Raw genomic sequence first — 16,042 nt, 5'->3', positions numbered from 1 at the left:
TGTCATGTTGACATAACATATCTTTGAATATTTTAATTGAGGAAAGCTTTTTACATGGCAATGAGCATGAGTTATGAGACAATTTGGAGATTGACTTTTTATATATAGAGAGGGGGAGAAAAGAAAAGGAGAGAGAAAGGGGGGATTTTCATGCTTTCTGGTCTTCTTTAACCTTTTTTTCTCTCTAAACTTTGACGTAATGTCTAAGATTAATAGATAAAGATTGTTATACAATACATAGTTAGAGTTATAATCTAGTGGGAAGTAGCACAAAAGGGAACTCCTTAAGCAAAATAGAAGTACCACAAAATTGTTGAGCAAATGTATTTGCATTAAAACTCCTACTCAGAAATGATTCATCTTATTTGTGACTGAAACGTCTTTTCTTCCACTGATTTTTTCAGCAGACCCAGCATTCCTGAAGGCACCACACCTCGTCTTGTTGTTCCAGGGAGAGTTTGGGAACCTCCACCCCGCTAAGGTGACCCCCTTCTCCTCCCCTCATCCTATCTGTCCTGCCCTGTCTCCACCTCCTCCCTCGCCTCCCGATGGATCCCCACCCTCGTCCTGCATTTCCTGTAAACAGGCTGCTGGGAAGCTTCCTAGGCTGGACGCTTCCTCCCTGGGGATGACCTGGCAATGACCTCAGAGCGCCTGGCACCAGGCCTGGCGAGCCAGCGACACACCCTGTCCACCACCTCGCCACACAGCACACAGCCACCACCCAGTACAACAATGTACTTGAGATGGCTCCCTCATCACTACTAAGGCTAACATAACAGTGGGTGGAGGCTGTGTTTTTAGAGGCCATGGCAGGACTTTGTCATCACTCTGAAGTGGCTCACATTGAATGTTTTGGAGGGAAATTTACACCAAAGGGCAACTAAGAGATGCATATATTCACATTACCTCATTGAACACTTGAACTGTTTGTTGTGTGCACAGTGCAAGCAGTACTATTTTGTTCAGAGAGTACAGATTATTGGTGGAAAAGTTGTTTTCCTGAATCTTTCCTGGATACTGGGTTTGCTTTCACACACATTCCTAGAGCATACTCATGTGAAGCTTACGTTGGGTTTGCATAAAACAAGCGTACCTTGGGTTTGCATTGAAAACAGGTTGTTCAAAAGAGGTCCAGTCTAATATTTTCTTCCCACAGACACATTCCAGGATTGATTCCTGCGATAATATTTGGCCTTGCATTCACACACAAACACACACTGCAAGAAAATACATGGAAAGAAAGCTCTGCGTGAACGATGCTTCAATGCGCCAGAAACAGCTTGGAGTTGTCTAACAGAACGCTATATGGTTCTAAGCTGATCACAATCGCAAATACTGAGATTTCTTTGCACAAAAATGCTTTCTGCAGCAGACAATTCTGCTGAGACAGCATTTTCTGTAGGACAGTCATCTTTGATAAAGCAGCACTGAGCTGTAACTTAACCCAAACCCAACACACACACACACACACACACACACACACACACACACACACACACACACACACACACACACACTTAGGGCTTGCCTTGGGATGAATCATTAGTGGGCCCTTTGTTTATCCACTGTAGACTATGCTAGCCTACTAATGAACATGTCTCTTTGCCCAGACTGAAAGCTTGTGTTGAAGTAGCGCCTGAATGCAGCAACATACATAAATCATAGGATGGGAAACGAGCCAAGCACCTTTGTAAATTCTCCCAAAACCTCGGCCTGTTACGGTAGGCTGCATGCTCCTTTTCAGGCCTCATTCTGCTCACCACAATCATCCACTTTTTTCCTCCATGTTTCTGCAACCAAGGAGTGTTGACTGAATGCGTATCCAACAATCGCTGCCGTCGTCAGCTGGACAGACTGGGACAGAGGCACTGTTAAGCTCTGAACAGTGTTTTGTGGAAAATGTACACAAATGCACACACACGCACACGCACACGCACACACACACACACACACACACACACACACACACACACACACACACACACACGCGCACGCACACACACACACGCACCCGCACCCGCGCTTACACACACACACCAAAGGGTGGCCTTAGCAACTGAAGCATCTCCAGGGAGAATGCAGCAGAGCCGAGGTGACAGGACAGATAGGCTCTTTGGATCATTGTGAGCGGTTTGAGGTTTGAAACCTCCACCACACAATGAGGCAGATCGATAATGTCTCTTGAAGAGAAGGAGCCCACACTGAGGGACTATTGTCTTGGAAATGGAAGCGTTTCAGATGTTTAAGTTAAAGTAAACAGCCAATAAACAGAGGGAATGGATCATGGCGTGTCTATTGACGTGTCTGTTCGTGCACGGAATGCCTGCACTATTAGGTTGATTTTGTGTGGAAAGGTTACACCGCACCCTGTTCTGAATAAAGGACAGCACCCACAAAATATAAAAGTGGTTGGCTGCACATGAATTATAAAACAAAGGGCACCACCGGAAATAAAAATAAATTGAGGCAGAAGCCCGAGATCATCCCGGGCCTTTTAGGGAGCTCTCGGTAATGGCCTGTCTGTTTGACTACACACAGGTCATCAAACACAACTATTTTATTAAGACTGGAGCCCACAGTGACTAAAGTTGTGGCACAGGCTGGGGGTAATTTGGTACAATCTGACCGCAGTGATTCCTCACTCTATCACACGCTGCAGTAAATCCCACCACCCCTCAAGGGCCCGATGTAAGGGAAGCACTTGGGAAAGAGCCACTTTAATAAAAGCTCTCTTAAAACTAACCGTAAGTGTCAGGTACAGGAGAGCAATTACTGCTCCTGCTCACTTTCTCTTGTTCTTCTTCTCCCTCGCCACTCCTTTATTCTATATTATCTTTAGACTGTGTTTTGCTTTCTTCTATTAACACATCCTTTCCTTTACTCTCACCTTTGCCTCTTCCCTTCCCCCATTTCAAAAGGAACTCTCTGCCTCTGACACATACTCACACACCTCGTATCCCTCTTAATTGCAGGTGATAATTACTTCTTTCCAATGCGTATAACCTTTGTACACTCTGCAAGCTACACAGCTACACTGCTACTTGTTCTGTCCCTTTCAAATTCCACAGAGGAAGCGGTGGCACCAGATTTGACCTCTAAATCCACCAAATGAAACTCAGGAATAAGCTCTCCTGCATGCATTGTCCATCTTCCACGTAGCCAGCCATGCTTGACACAACAGGCTGCTCATCTCTCACTGAGTACTCTCCCAGAAGAAGGCAGTCCTGTTCTACTCAGTCCACTGCTCATCTGAGCCGCAGCACACCAATATCTGTCAGCTGTTTGGGGCTCCAGATTGCACCTCTGAGTGGCCCTACCAACCCTGCCGACTACTATCAGAGAACTTGACCAGATCAGCATTCTCATTGTGTTCACCAGAAAGTGAGCTCAAAGGATGTGTGTAGTATCTATTATTCAAATCTGCATGTAAAGGAAGATTAGTTGATTTGCAAGAGCATTTACTGTACCTTTCATTGTCTGCCTTAGAGGATGAGGCTTTGCTCTCAAACCCTGGGAAACTGTTCATATCCACATAGCCGTCATTTTCATTACAGGGAAGTGTCATGCGATTCGGGTCCTCAAAGAACTGAGTCACAGTGAAGGACCTGGTGGGTCTGCCGGGGATCTGGATGTTCTCATAGTCGGAGCTCATGGCCGGGATGTTTTCATAGTCTGACGTGTCTGCGCTGGGGAAGGAGATGGAGCGGGGTTTGGTCAAAGGCAGCGGCATGAGGGAACGACGGGATCGCTCTTCAAAGGACTCAACTCTAGAAACACCTCTGCCATAGATTTTGGGGTCTCCTTTCCTCCTCTGTTGGTCTTTATTCAGAACAAAGGTGGACGGCAGGTCCAAGGGATGCGGTTGGGGCTTCACCATACTGGACTGTAGCTGAGGAGAGCTGCTGGTGCTTCTACGGTCCAGCTCTATGACTCTCCCTGGGCCATGGTGACTGGACTCAGATGAGGAACGTGAAGAGCGGACGCTAACATCACTAAAACCCTTAGAATCGCTTTTCCTCTTGAATTTCAGTGCCAGAAAGCGCTTGAATGAGGTTGTCTTTTTTTTAGGTTTATCGTTGGTTTCATGCTGGATGAAGATGGACGGGGAGCTCTTGGTGACTGGTCTCTTGGTGATGTATGCCAGTTCAAAGGGTGGTGGAATGTCCACAAGGGAGGTTGGTGTAGAAACACCACTGGACGATTGATGGCTACGCTGAGAGAAGCTTCCAGAAGACGTTATGACACAAGGAAGAGAGAGATTGTCGTCTTTCCTCCTCATCCTGCCCCCTTCCTTCAGTGATTGCTCAATCTCTGCGGTTGTGGTCAAGGACAATTCGGGGCCCTCTGCAGACCGTGAATATAATAGGAAGCGACGAGGCTTCAGAGACGGGACCATACAGTTGACCCCAGGCTGCTGTGAGTGGCTTAGTGGCTCGCCATTCTTATCCAAGGCCACGGTGCAGTAGTCATGAGTCTGGTACTCTGTCCCAGTTTCCTCTGGAACAGTTTCTGGGACGTACCCCGGAATTTTCCCAGAATAAGAACGCGACCTTGAGACGATCGTCTTCCGATCAAGTGTCACAAAGTTCTCCCCTTCTGAGTCAAACCCTGCTTCCTCATATATATGCTCTTCTCTATCTGATTCTGTATCTTCATAATAAGGCACAATGTGGCAGTCCAGCTCCTCAATGTCTTCCTCAAAGGCCTCAGTGGTGTGGGCAAACACCACCCTGTTGGTCAGCTCGGAGGTGCGGCCCAGGTCGAGGTCTGTTGGCACCGTGATGTTGCAGAGCCGGAGGCGCGGCTGGCAGCTCTTTCTGTGGCTGCTGAAAGCCTGCTCTCGTTTAGCTGTTCTCTCTTTAACACTTTTTCCTTTGATGTGTATCTTCTCCGTTTCCTCCTCATCCTCGTCATCCCCAATCTCAACATAATCCTCGGACGAGACACACTCCAACTGCTCGAAGTCATTTTCTTTAGGACAGAAGGTGTCATCAATGTCTGCATACTCATCCGCTGACTCACTGTCCTTTACTTTTTCTTTTTGCTGATTTGAATGGTCAGAGTCATCCTGGACCTCACTCTGTCCTAAGAACGCTTGTTTATCCTCTCGCTTGTCGACGTCATCCGTTGACACATAGCACGGTTCCTGGTTAGAAGCACCTGGCGTCTGCAGTTCACTTGAAGGTTTGTCATCTGTTTCATCCTGATCCCATTCGGGATCAGCAGTCCCGCTCATATCTCCTGGGACGGCTTCGATGACAGAATACGGCCCGAACACGTCCTCAGTGCTGGATGTGAACCGAAAGCACCCCAATGTGTCTTTGGTGGCCCGTTCTGGTTGCCAGACCTCTGTGTCCCCTGTTTCAGTCGGGTCACATGACTCACACGTATCACTGGCATCATCTGTGGGGCCAATCATATCATAGGGATACTCCTCACGCACAGTTGGAAGCACGCTGAATCCAAATGCAAAGCCTCCACTGTCCGCTTCAGTCTCCTCTGTCGGTGAGTCGCAGTGCAAACAATCTTCACTTTGTTCGCTGTCCTCTTCATTAAGTACATTCTCCCTCTCCTCCACACACTGATTGTGTAATAGCTTTTGTTCTGCCATATCTTCATCTGTGTTTCCTGTAGAACTGTCAGACTTTTCGGGCTGTTCACTAAATGTCTGCTCATCATCCTCCTCCTCTTCCTCCTGCTCTCTGCTCCCGGCTTCATCCTCCAGTGTAGTGGGCAGAAGTGAAGGTGTTGATGAGTTATCATCCTCGGTGTGGCAGTTGCCCTCGTCACCTTCAGGTTGATTCAAGTCATTGTCAGTGTTTTCTTCCTCAGTAGTGTCAACAATAGAACAATCATCTGCTTTGACCGTGTCATCAGAGCCGACGCTATCTACATCAGCATCATTATCTAAAATCTCATCTTCTTTCTCTGTGTCTTCCACAATTCCTCCCTCTACAATGTCCTCAAAACTGTCATTGAGTCTTGTCCCATTGTCATTAACTGTATCCTCTGCCTCGCTTTTGCCCTCCACTTGATTCTCCTCAGCCATCTGTGGAAGATCTTCAGCCTCCCCATCCGAGTGAGCCACGTTTCCGTTGCTGAGGCTGTGCAGAAGACGGGAATCCCTCTGCAGGTTAGGCTCAGACAAGGGTCTGGGCTTGGGGGCAACAGGAGGTTTTGGACCACGGACAGGGGGACAAGGCCTTGACATCAGCTTGGACTGCACTTTGATGGTCAGGTGACTGCGGATCTTTGGCCGAGGGACTTGCACTGGGTTTTGAAAATCTGCAAAGAAAGAAGAAATGAGAATTACAAAGATTTGTTTCTACTGTAAACGAGCTTGCACACTGAAAAATTACTCTAAGTAAGTTAAGTTTGAGGTCCTCTATTTCTAGAGAGGAAGGCAAGTCAGTGACATAAAGAATGCTGTAGGGGACATTATCAGCAGGAAAAACAACAGAGCCACAGGGCACTTAGAGGAGGAACAATAACATCTCCCTGTCTGGGATGTGACACACACAGTGGCCGCTTGAAACAAATTTTGACTAAATCATTGATTGAGTGATATATTCGAACTAACATATTTTCGAACTATGTCGCTAAATGACATATGTGCATTGATATGGGAAGACAATTTGTGATTTGTGGACCTTGAATCTGTAATTTCACTTGAATGTTCTAAATTTAACACTGCCTAGTAAGTTGTGACCAGATGAAGCCTGTTTGTTGGCCTGTTTAGTTAAATATGAAATGTGGTCACTGCTTGTGAATTTTAGACCATCATGAAACACACCCACACTTGACAAAGCATGTACACCCCTCATCTCTTCCTGTTATTTAGTACCTGGCCTGACGCACATCCTATTAAACCCTGCGTGCACTCTGGTATGTTTGTGATGCTCTCTCTTTCTTTCTCTCTCTCTCTCTCTGAATGGGATATTTCAAAGATCTGTACTATTTCTCCTTCTGTACACACTGTACAAACCTGTTCTGGTAAGTCATTATATTCCAGTTTCACTAACTACACTACACACACACACACACACACACACACACACACACACACACACACACACACACACACACACACACACACACACACAAACACACACACAGGATGTCCACAGGGGAAGGACATTAACAGCATGGCCTCCCATCACTCCTCTGTGAACCCATCTAGGAGTCCACATTTTCACAACACAAATGGACTTCCTTCTTGTCATTCTTCCTGATTCTCACTAAACATACTCACACTGGCCCAGACACAGAAAACACACACAGAAAACACACACACACACACACACACACACACACACACACACACACACACACACACACACACACACACACACACACATTCTTTTCCTTGAGTAAGTCAAAGAACAATAAAACAGGGAGAGAAAACAAGGGTCCCGGTCTGACAAAGTACCAAACTGCAAACAACAGGATATGAATTATGCAACAAGAATTCTATTAAAACAAATGTTTCAAAAACAAAGGAAGCGATAGACACTGGGACTGTTGCTGTGCCAAGCTCGCAGGATATGATTTCAGACTTTGTCCTGATCGTGAAATATCACCAACAAAAACCAAAAACAATACACCTTAAACCCAAAGTGATAAGCCACCACAATAAAAACTGACTTCACTGTCAATGTAAACGTCACCTTTGACATATATTCTTTTACTGTGGCATGTAGCCTAAATAGAGAGTTAAAAGGAACATAAGAAAGGAATTATGACATCAAATGCTTCTTCGTTTCGGTCTGAAGTTACAGCAATATGCATTTGCAGGTCAGGTGCCACTGTGCAGACTAACATCTCAAATACACAGATTATTATCCTAATTATAACCAAAACAATTGAGATAACTTGACTGGGGATATAAACCCCAATACAAATGTCTCTATCAAGAGTAATTCACCCCAATCTCATAGCTGTTGTGTAAAGACTGCCCTCTTTTGATGAAGAGAAAACTCGCAGGATAAGTGTTCTTTGATCTTCTCAGCCTCTGTGTAATCAATATCTTTCCATTGATTTTTCATTTTGCTGATGTGACCGATAGAAACTGGGCACCAAATTGAGGTTGATTCCAGTTTGGATCAGTAAGATTAAAATAATTGGGTGGATTTGTTTTCAGACAATTTGTTAGAACAGACACTTTCAGACATGTTCTATGATTTAATAGAACAGACACTCACACATGCAAACGCACACACGCACAGGCACACTCATAGAACACGACTTTTCATTGCATTAAAAACTAGTTGGACTCACTCCCGACCTGAACACAAACAGCTTCCCCACAAACCTGCGTTCATCGCGGGACATCATCCGCCACGGGAGCCGACAGTTGTCCTCATGTCCTGCATCCACTGCGTTCCCTCCGAATGGCGTGAAAACTTAGACCAAACATGTACACATTGCAGGGGGGAAACCGTGCCGTGAACGCGTCGTGTATCGGGTTCGTTACTCCTGTGGAAAGCGACTCGCTGCGCGCTCAGCCTGCGCGCATCTCCGGCTCCGCTGCTGCTGCGCTCCGGTGTGGAAACGGGAGGCGCTGCCCGCGGCGTTTCCTGAGGCAGGGCTGAGGAGAACCAAGCCCCCTCACAGTGAACACACAACCCCACGATTCAACAAATCACACCTCAGATCATATGTTTGATTGTTTTTGTTATTGTTTACACTGCATAGCGTTATAGCACCGCATAGAGAACATTTGTCGACAATTTGCTCATCTGGTTGCAGGGAAAATCACACAATAACTGCGCGCCATGGCAGCAGGGAGTTTAGATCAATATGATTTAGATCATAAATATACACACCTCAGGATGAACATTTAAAGTGACATTATAGAAAATTTCAAAATTGGAGGTGATTTGTCTCTGAATTCGGTCATTGGTGTTTCATTGTAAGTTGCATTCTGGAGATATATGTGAGGAAAAATAACAAGCTGTTACTGTCATTACAGCAAAAACACAGCTCTATTTGGGCAGAAGATATGTTGAGGTTTAACAACTTACAAAGAAGCCCATCAGTGACATTTATTTCAGACGTAAGTGACCTGAAAATCATTACAAAGTGTGAAGTAATGTCTTGCACAAATGTTATGGCCTCTGATGCATTTGATCACATTCTCTCTCTCTCTCTCTCCCTTTCATGTGTGTGTGTGTGTGTGTGTGTGTGTGTATGTGTGTGTGTGTGTGTGTGTGTGTGTATGTGTTTTCCAATCTTAGAATAGCAGGATTTATGTGGATTACATCTCTTAGGTAACCTGATATCAAACTGATCCCCTCACTCTTTACATATTATTTCCAGATCAGGCAGAAAGTTCCTAAAAGCTGTTTCCAAAACAGTTTCACTAGGACACCAAAAGCCTTTGCTATTGGCTCAGGCTTCCTGGCCCAGCATCTGTTGCATGATTGAATGAAAGCAATCCTTTATACCTCTTTATACCACTTCATAACAGGAAACCGCTCTCCCTGTTTCCTGCACAACAGGGAACACTTCCTTAGCAACAGATGGGCAAGATTGGAAGTGTTAACCCCTAATGCAACCTTTAAGAGAACCGGTCAACTGGTGCTGTGCTGAGCCTTAAGGTTTTGAGAAACATCACCAACTTTGAGTGACTCCAACCAGGGAGCCGCACTGAGGACAGCAGCATTGAAGGACAGAGGCACCTTGAGAACACGGGGGTAGGCTCGGATCATCAGCCTGTTGGGGGTCCATGCTGTGACAACTCCCCATTGCTGGTTAAATGCCGCCCACACATTGAGATGGGAATATCTCACCTCGTTTCTTTCGCCCTCTTCTACACCTGAAGGTCAAACAACGCAGTAGACTCCAGGGAGTAGGAAGTGGAGAGTGATATAGTAGAAAAGCACAACAGAAGAATCAGGCGGTGCTGTATCGCTGTGGGGCACTGCTCCTGAAAGCTGCAGCGGCATACAGACCCATACATTATATGCAAGGTAAAACTCCCATTCCAGATGGTTCGGTGCAGATTAAACCCTGCTGCAGGTGCAAAGCTCCAGGCACAGAAACAATACAAATACCTATAAATTAAATACCACATTCTCACTCTAACTCTTGTCTCATTAAATAAATAATTATTTTGCCCTTCTGTGTGCAATATCTGAATTATTAAGCCTGTCACTCAAGACGGGATTAAAAATGAAATTATTTGTGTTGAAGATCTTTATGTTTGCTGCAGTCACCAAATTGTTCATTTGTGTTAAATAGAATGCTGTGTAATGTATTTTGCAAACACGCTCCACCAAACAATAAAGCCGTGGTGACTCAGTTGTTTTGCTGCCACAAGTTACAATGTGATACTGTAATAACCATTATGGAGTGTTGAAGCCAAGACAGTATTTTAATGTGTCAGTAGTAGCACATTTATAGCCTCAGAAAGTAACCTTTTGTTCTTGAAATGAAAGGCTAAAGATAGCTCCGGTCTGGTCTTTTGGCTGTGTCGATTGTGCCTCTCTCAAGAGCTTTCTATTCAAATCTACCACGTATGACCTTTTTTTTTTTTTTTTTTTTGGTTTCATTTGTGCAAAATATGTTTTGCTTTTACAGGGTGTGCAAATAGAATCTGTCAAGAGTATTGTGTCATGTGGCTGCAGAGAAGAATGGAGTTAGGAGTAAATATCCCTCCAGATGTGGCACAGACGGTCAAAACATGTTTTTGGACGGAGGATACAAATTTCCTGGACTGCCCGTGGCTGTGTGCTGTGCTCCGTCACCCCACCTGGAACACCAGTTGACTGAAGGAAAAAAAAGGGGATGTAGATATTAGGAAAAACATGCCATAGTAGCAGAGAACAAACCCTCTCTCTCGTTCTCTCTCCCCTGCTGTTCTGCCGTACACACACACACACACACACAACCAAACAGGAAAGGGATCAGGGAAAGGGGTCAGCAATGTGTTCCCAGAGCTGAGACAATCCATAACACCTGCTTTGCCGGTGACTGGACACTGGGCTGCATATATATATATATGTGTGTGTGTGTGTGTTTTTTATTCCCCGCTGAGAATAAAGCTATGTGACTTTACTGTACACTTTAACGCAGCCAATTACTGGAAAGCTGTTGTTTTGGTTTTTACCCCATGATGGCACAGCGTCTTTAAGGAATCCTACGCAATTAATGTCCCGCAAAAAGAAGAAGATGAATCAAGCTGTAGTGCAAAGTGGCTGCAGTGTATTAAGCGCGCGCATCGATTTGCTCAAGTACAAACAGGCAGAGGTCTTTGACTCTTTACAATGACCCAAACACCTTTGCAATTGGATGGCAAAGCGTTTGACTGCTGTAATGGATCGAAGTGCTATTGACAGGTTTTATTGATCCCTGACCCAGAAGGAGCAGTGCAGCCCTCTGAGAGGTCACACATTCACCCCCAAGCTTGAGACTGTGATTAAGAGGCTTCATTCCAGGGAATATGTGTGTATGAAACGACAATGGATTTGTATTAAACTGTCCGAAATTGAAGAGTGCAGAATTGAGTTTTGGATTAATTAAAGATTTGGTTGTGTTTGACAAAAACCTGATGGACTTCACATGTATTATTTACACAGAACCAAGAAACTCAGCCTCCTATCTACGTAAAAATAGTTTTCTGCAGTGAAATTAGAAAACCCTCTTGTCAGCAGTGTGTACTCCAATCTCCCCACTGCATATAAAAGTGCCCCTCTAGTGACTACCTTCACACACACACACACACACACACACACACACACACACACACACACACACACACACACACACACACACACACACACACACACACAGAGAAAGAGAGAGAGAGAGAGAGAGAGAGAGAGAGCATTCACTGACACAGCCTGAAGCAGAGCCCGGCAGTACACAGGTGGACCAGGGAAGTCAGCACTTCATCAAAAACAAAAACACAGCAAACAGAGGTCTGATTCCCCGCGGGGCCTTCGGAATTCCGCTGCAAATCAATGAAACTTGCATGCGCTACTGATGTCATTACAATAGAAAATAAACATAATGTTATATTGAAACACACCAGTGCAGCGGTCAGCAGCTTTCTCTAAGCTCGTTCTTCGCCATGACAAACAGTTTGTCCCATTTTCTCTGTAATTGTGGCTTGTAAATGACATGACAGAGCATATAAGCGTGTTGTAAAGTTTCATGATGTTGTAATGTCAGCAAAGGTGTTTGTGTCTCAACAGCACTATAAGATAAAGTGGTGGCACAGCTGCTTTAGTAAATAACACAGTATTATTGTGCACATAAAAAGGGCAGGACCATGGCACAATAGATGTTACATTGTCGTTAATTAGTCTGAAGCGTTGTGAGTAGGTCAGCGTCTGATAACCGACCGCTTTGTTATTCTTTCTCTCTATTGGTGCTGAGACAATCCTCTGAACCGCGCTGTGAAAACATAGATTTACTGCTTGGGAATGAGACCCTATAAAAAGTTATATGTTATACACTGCATGTCCTTTCCAAATACAACACAATAATGCAGTGAAAACAGTAGGCTTTGGCCTTTACACGGCGTCACAGATTAACGAGCGCCACACCGGCCTACCTGTCGTGGCAGGAGACGGGTGAGTTTACATGCTGCTGTCTCTTAACTGTTTCCTGCAATCCCTGCGGGGTGTGTTTTTATTTATCATTTTAATAGTCCTCCATGCTCATGTCCTGTGGCTCTATGTGTGTGTGTGTGTGTGTGTGTGTGTGTGTGTGTGTGTGTGTGTGTGTGTGTGTGTGTGTGTGTGTGTGTGTGTGTGTGTGTGTGTGTGTGTGTGTGTGTTTGTGTGTGTTATCCAGCAGCAGCTTTGTGATTGTGTATTATTGGACGAAGGGATCCAGCGGCAAAACAATAGGATCGTGAAAACCCCCGAGCAAGAATTTACTCTTCCTGTGACTGTTTTCACATTTTTCAGCGAAAGCAGACTGGGAGGATGCAGATACTACTGCTAGTCAAACAAACATCCTTAGCAGCTCTTTCATATTTCACTTACTTTACTTTGACACAAGCAACAACATATTTAAGAAAAAAATATGTAACGCGAGGCTAAAAGTGTGTGCATCCATGTGGCTGCTATACAGTCGTTGTTTGCGTAAAAAGGACACCTTTCATTGCAGTTTGTGCATGAGTTCAAAAGAATCCACCACATTTTGCACAGTGCAAGCACAAAGCACACATCAAAATGCATGATAAATCAATGTTGTTCTGAGCAGCAGCAGCAGCAGCAGCAGCAGCAGCATGTGTGTGTGTGTGTGTGTGTGTAAGTTGTTCACAAGACAAAAACAAGAAGGAAAACATATCTGAGGGGCTTTCCAGCTTGTTCTGACAATGCATCTTTCATCATGCTGCCTGTATCCAGATTTGACTGAGTGATGTGATGTCTGCGTTTGTGTGTGTGTGTGTGCGTGTGCGCGTGCACGTGGGTGTGCGTGTGTATGTGTGTATGATTAGTGTATGTGTGTTCACACTGCCGGGCTCTCTTGTCTAGATAGCAATAGCAGCAGAGTGTGTGGAAAACACAGATGGTTGTTGCTTTTGGTTCTTCCGCCAGACCTGTGTGACCTTTACACAAAGATAACAAGGCGGTCTCTTATCCCCTCGGTCCCAAAACAGAGCATGGCCGCTCAGACAGAGGACTTCCTCCCTTCGAGCTGTCTGATGAAACAATATCTGCAGCCAGCGCCACAACCTAGCTTCTGTGTCTCTGCAAGCATTTGTTTTGGGTCAATTAAGTCCTTTTTATTCAAGAGACCCTAACAGGCCAGAAGTGAGAGAGCTGCACTCCAATAATTATATGGTAGTTTTTTTTAGCAGCAGCCTGATATATATGTTTTGCATACATTGAAGGCAGATAATCATGTCTGTGCAGAGTCAACTTGTGTCATACAGGTATCATCCAGTGCATCCAGTGCATATCTAGTCATTAAATTCATTCTTAAATAAGAAACAAACTTTTCTTATTAAACGGCACAAAACTATGATTAATACGACTGAATATAATGTGAGAAAATTTGACATGTGACCAGTACAGGATGACAAATAGGAGGCCTGAGTGTACAAATAAGTTTTGAGACGGCTTTTACACCAATACTTCATGTCCGTGTTGTTCCAAGAGCCTGGGGGGTCACAACAGCAAACGCTTGGCTGAATATGACACAAATAATGTATAGGTACATACATACTAGCACATCGTAAACTATCCAAAGTAAAAGTAATATTGCTTCCATCACTGTGTTAAATTATTGATGCGTCCACATGAAGCTAACCCTCACCCCAGGAATAGAATGGAAATTTATATTTAAAAAAATTGAATGAAATTATGTAATAAAGACTTGCAGATCGGTAGTGGAGAGTTTTTCATCCATTAACACAGATACAATGTGAAACAAAGCGTATCTCTGATTTGAAAAGCAAGGCTGATATAATATTTGATTCATAAAAGTAATATTTAATGAGTTTAAAGTACAGTAAATCCTCCTCCAAATGTGGTGGAATAGAAATAAAAAGTTACATAAGAGGAAATACTCTGTACAAGTACTGATGTACATCCCGTGTGTCATTGTGCCCTCTGCTACATGCTCAGGTTCACCTCAGGTAACTCAAAAGCCATTCTGTGGTTTTGCATTGGCAGGATCTTTGTCTCAGGAGAATATTATCGTTCCTTCAACCAACAACAAGGTGACCCTGTTGGGATCTGTCATGTCAGGACACGGAAGCTTTTTTTTAATTATTTCAACTTTATCTCCAGTCGCCGGTGTTTTTTCCCCCTCTTTTCCGCTCGTCATTAACACCCTCCAGCATTGTCTCCGCTGTTTTCCTTCCCTTATTTTTTTTTTTATCCCTCTTTCACACACTCACACACACAGTAACACACACCCAGGGGACAGCAGTTGTCCTGTCTGTGCTCAAGCGTTTTTTTTGCTGAGCTGGCCTTTCGAGTATTCTCATGCAGATTGAGCCTCAGGGGATGAAGGGTGTGGTGGTGGTGGTGGTGATGCTCTATATACAAAATGGAGCCTTTCTACCAACATCAGCACAAACAGAGCAGTCAATTTTCATTTATAGAGGCTGCAAAAACCACCAAAGTGTGGAATTTGCTACAGCATGTACTTGATCATGTGATTCATGAAGACACGCGTAGGTCATAATGCTGCTGTGGCTAAACTGGCGATACTGCGAAAGACGGTGACCTGTAGAGACCTTTGTGTGTGTGTGTGAATGCTGGTTGGTCTCTCAATGAGTAACAATAGTGTTCCTGAGAGGTAGTGGGAGACTTGTAAACCAGATTATCAACGAGTAAATATCTCCCCCGCGAAATGGGACGTCATTCGCAACGCCTTGTCAATCTGCAGCTGTCGCTCATATGGAGGGACAATGTGTTTCTATGGCAACCCTGAGGTCAAAAGGGTCAGATTTGATACAATGAACCTCAAGCGATTGTTGCTATTGTCACAGGCATTTGCAGGGTGATATTGCCTGAGTTGTCATTATTTGGAGCAATGAAAATCCCTCTTGCTGCCTCTCTCGGGGCTCATTCTCTCCCCTCACCCCCTATTGACCCGCCGGCCGCTGTCTCTTAGGCCCGCACTGGGCTTCTTCAGAGGGATTTGAGCTCAGCTGAGTTGTATTGGTTTATGAATTGCGGCGCCAGAGCAATAACCAAGATTTAAATGTCAGATGACAGAGCCACTTTCCACTTTAAGTAGGTAATAAGAAGAAATTGCAGTGTTAAAAGTGTCCTCTTTTAAGTATTAAATACATTACAATTGAAATATTTGTTTATTTTGTGAGATTGTGTGCATAAATGTGCATATAGGTTCTTCACTCTCTCTAATAAGGTTAAGTGGCTGAAGCTGAGACACTTTTAGGGTCACAGCCAGAGCAGCAGACAAAATAATGTGAGGCGTTCATTTTCATTATGTTTTATTGAATTCAGTTCGGTAGCAAAAGACAAAATTATCCAAAACTTCTGAGTCGTGAAAAAATACATCAGACTGTTGTGGAAGGACTGGATGTTTATGCGCCGCGAAACAATTC

The 16,042-nt window shown here is 44.4% G+C and overlaps 1 protein-coding gene across 2 annotated transcripts in view; it reads right to left on the bottom strand.

The window, feature by feature from the left end:
* Nucleotides 1–8,532, bottom strand: part of fgd5a (FYVE, RhoGEF and PH domain containing 5a) — a 29,854-nt gene extending 21,322 nt beyond the window's left edge. For both annotated transcript variants that reach the window (XM_076156590.1, XM_076156591.1), the window contains exons 1-2: nucleotides 8,315–8,532; nucleotides 3,471–6,288 (exon numbers count right to left, since the gene is read on the bottom strand). In XM_076156590.1, coding sequence (XP_076012705.1) covers nucleotides 3,471–6,288; nucleotides 8,315–8,324 — 2,828 coding nt within the window. In that variant the 5' untranslated portion in view covers nucleotides 8,325–8,532. The remainder of the gene's footprint in view (nucleotides 1–3,470; nucleotides 6,289–8,314) is intronic.
* Between the last annotated feature and the right edge of the window lie 7,510 nt (nucleotides 8,533–16,042).

Source organism: Genypterus blacodes, unplaced genomic scaffold, assembly GCF_046128005.1.
Source record: "Genypterus blacodes isolate CSIRO-AG114 ecotype Tasmania unplaced genomic scaffold, CSIRO-AGI_Gbla_v1 ptg000070l_1, whole genome shotgun sequence".
NCBI lineage: Eukaryota > Metazoa > Chordata > Actinopteri > Ophidiiformes > Ophidiidae > Genypterus > Genypterus blacodes.
The sequence above is the reverse complement of the archived record's forward strand: the minus strand, read 5'-3'. Positions and strand labels throughout refer to the sequence as shown.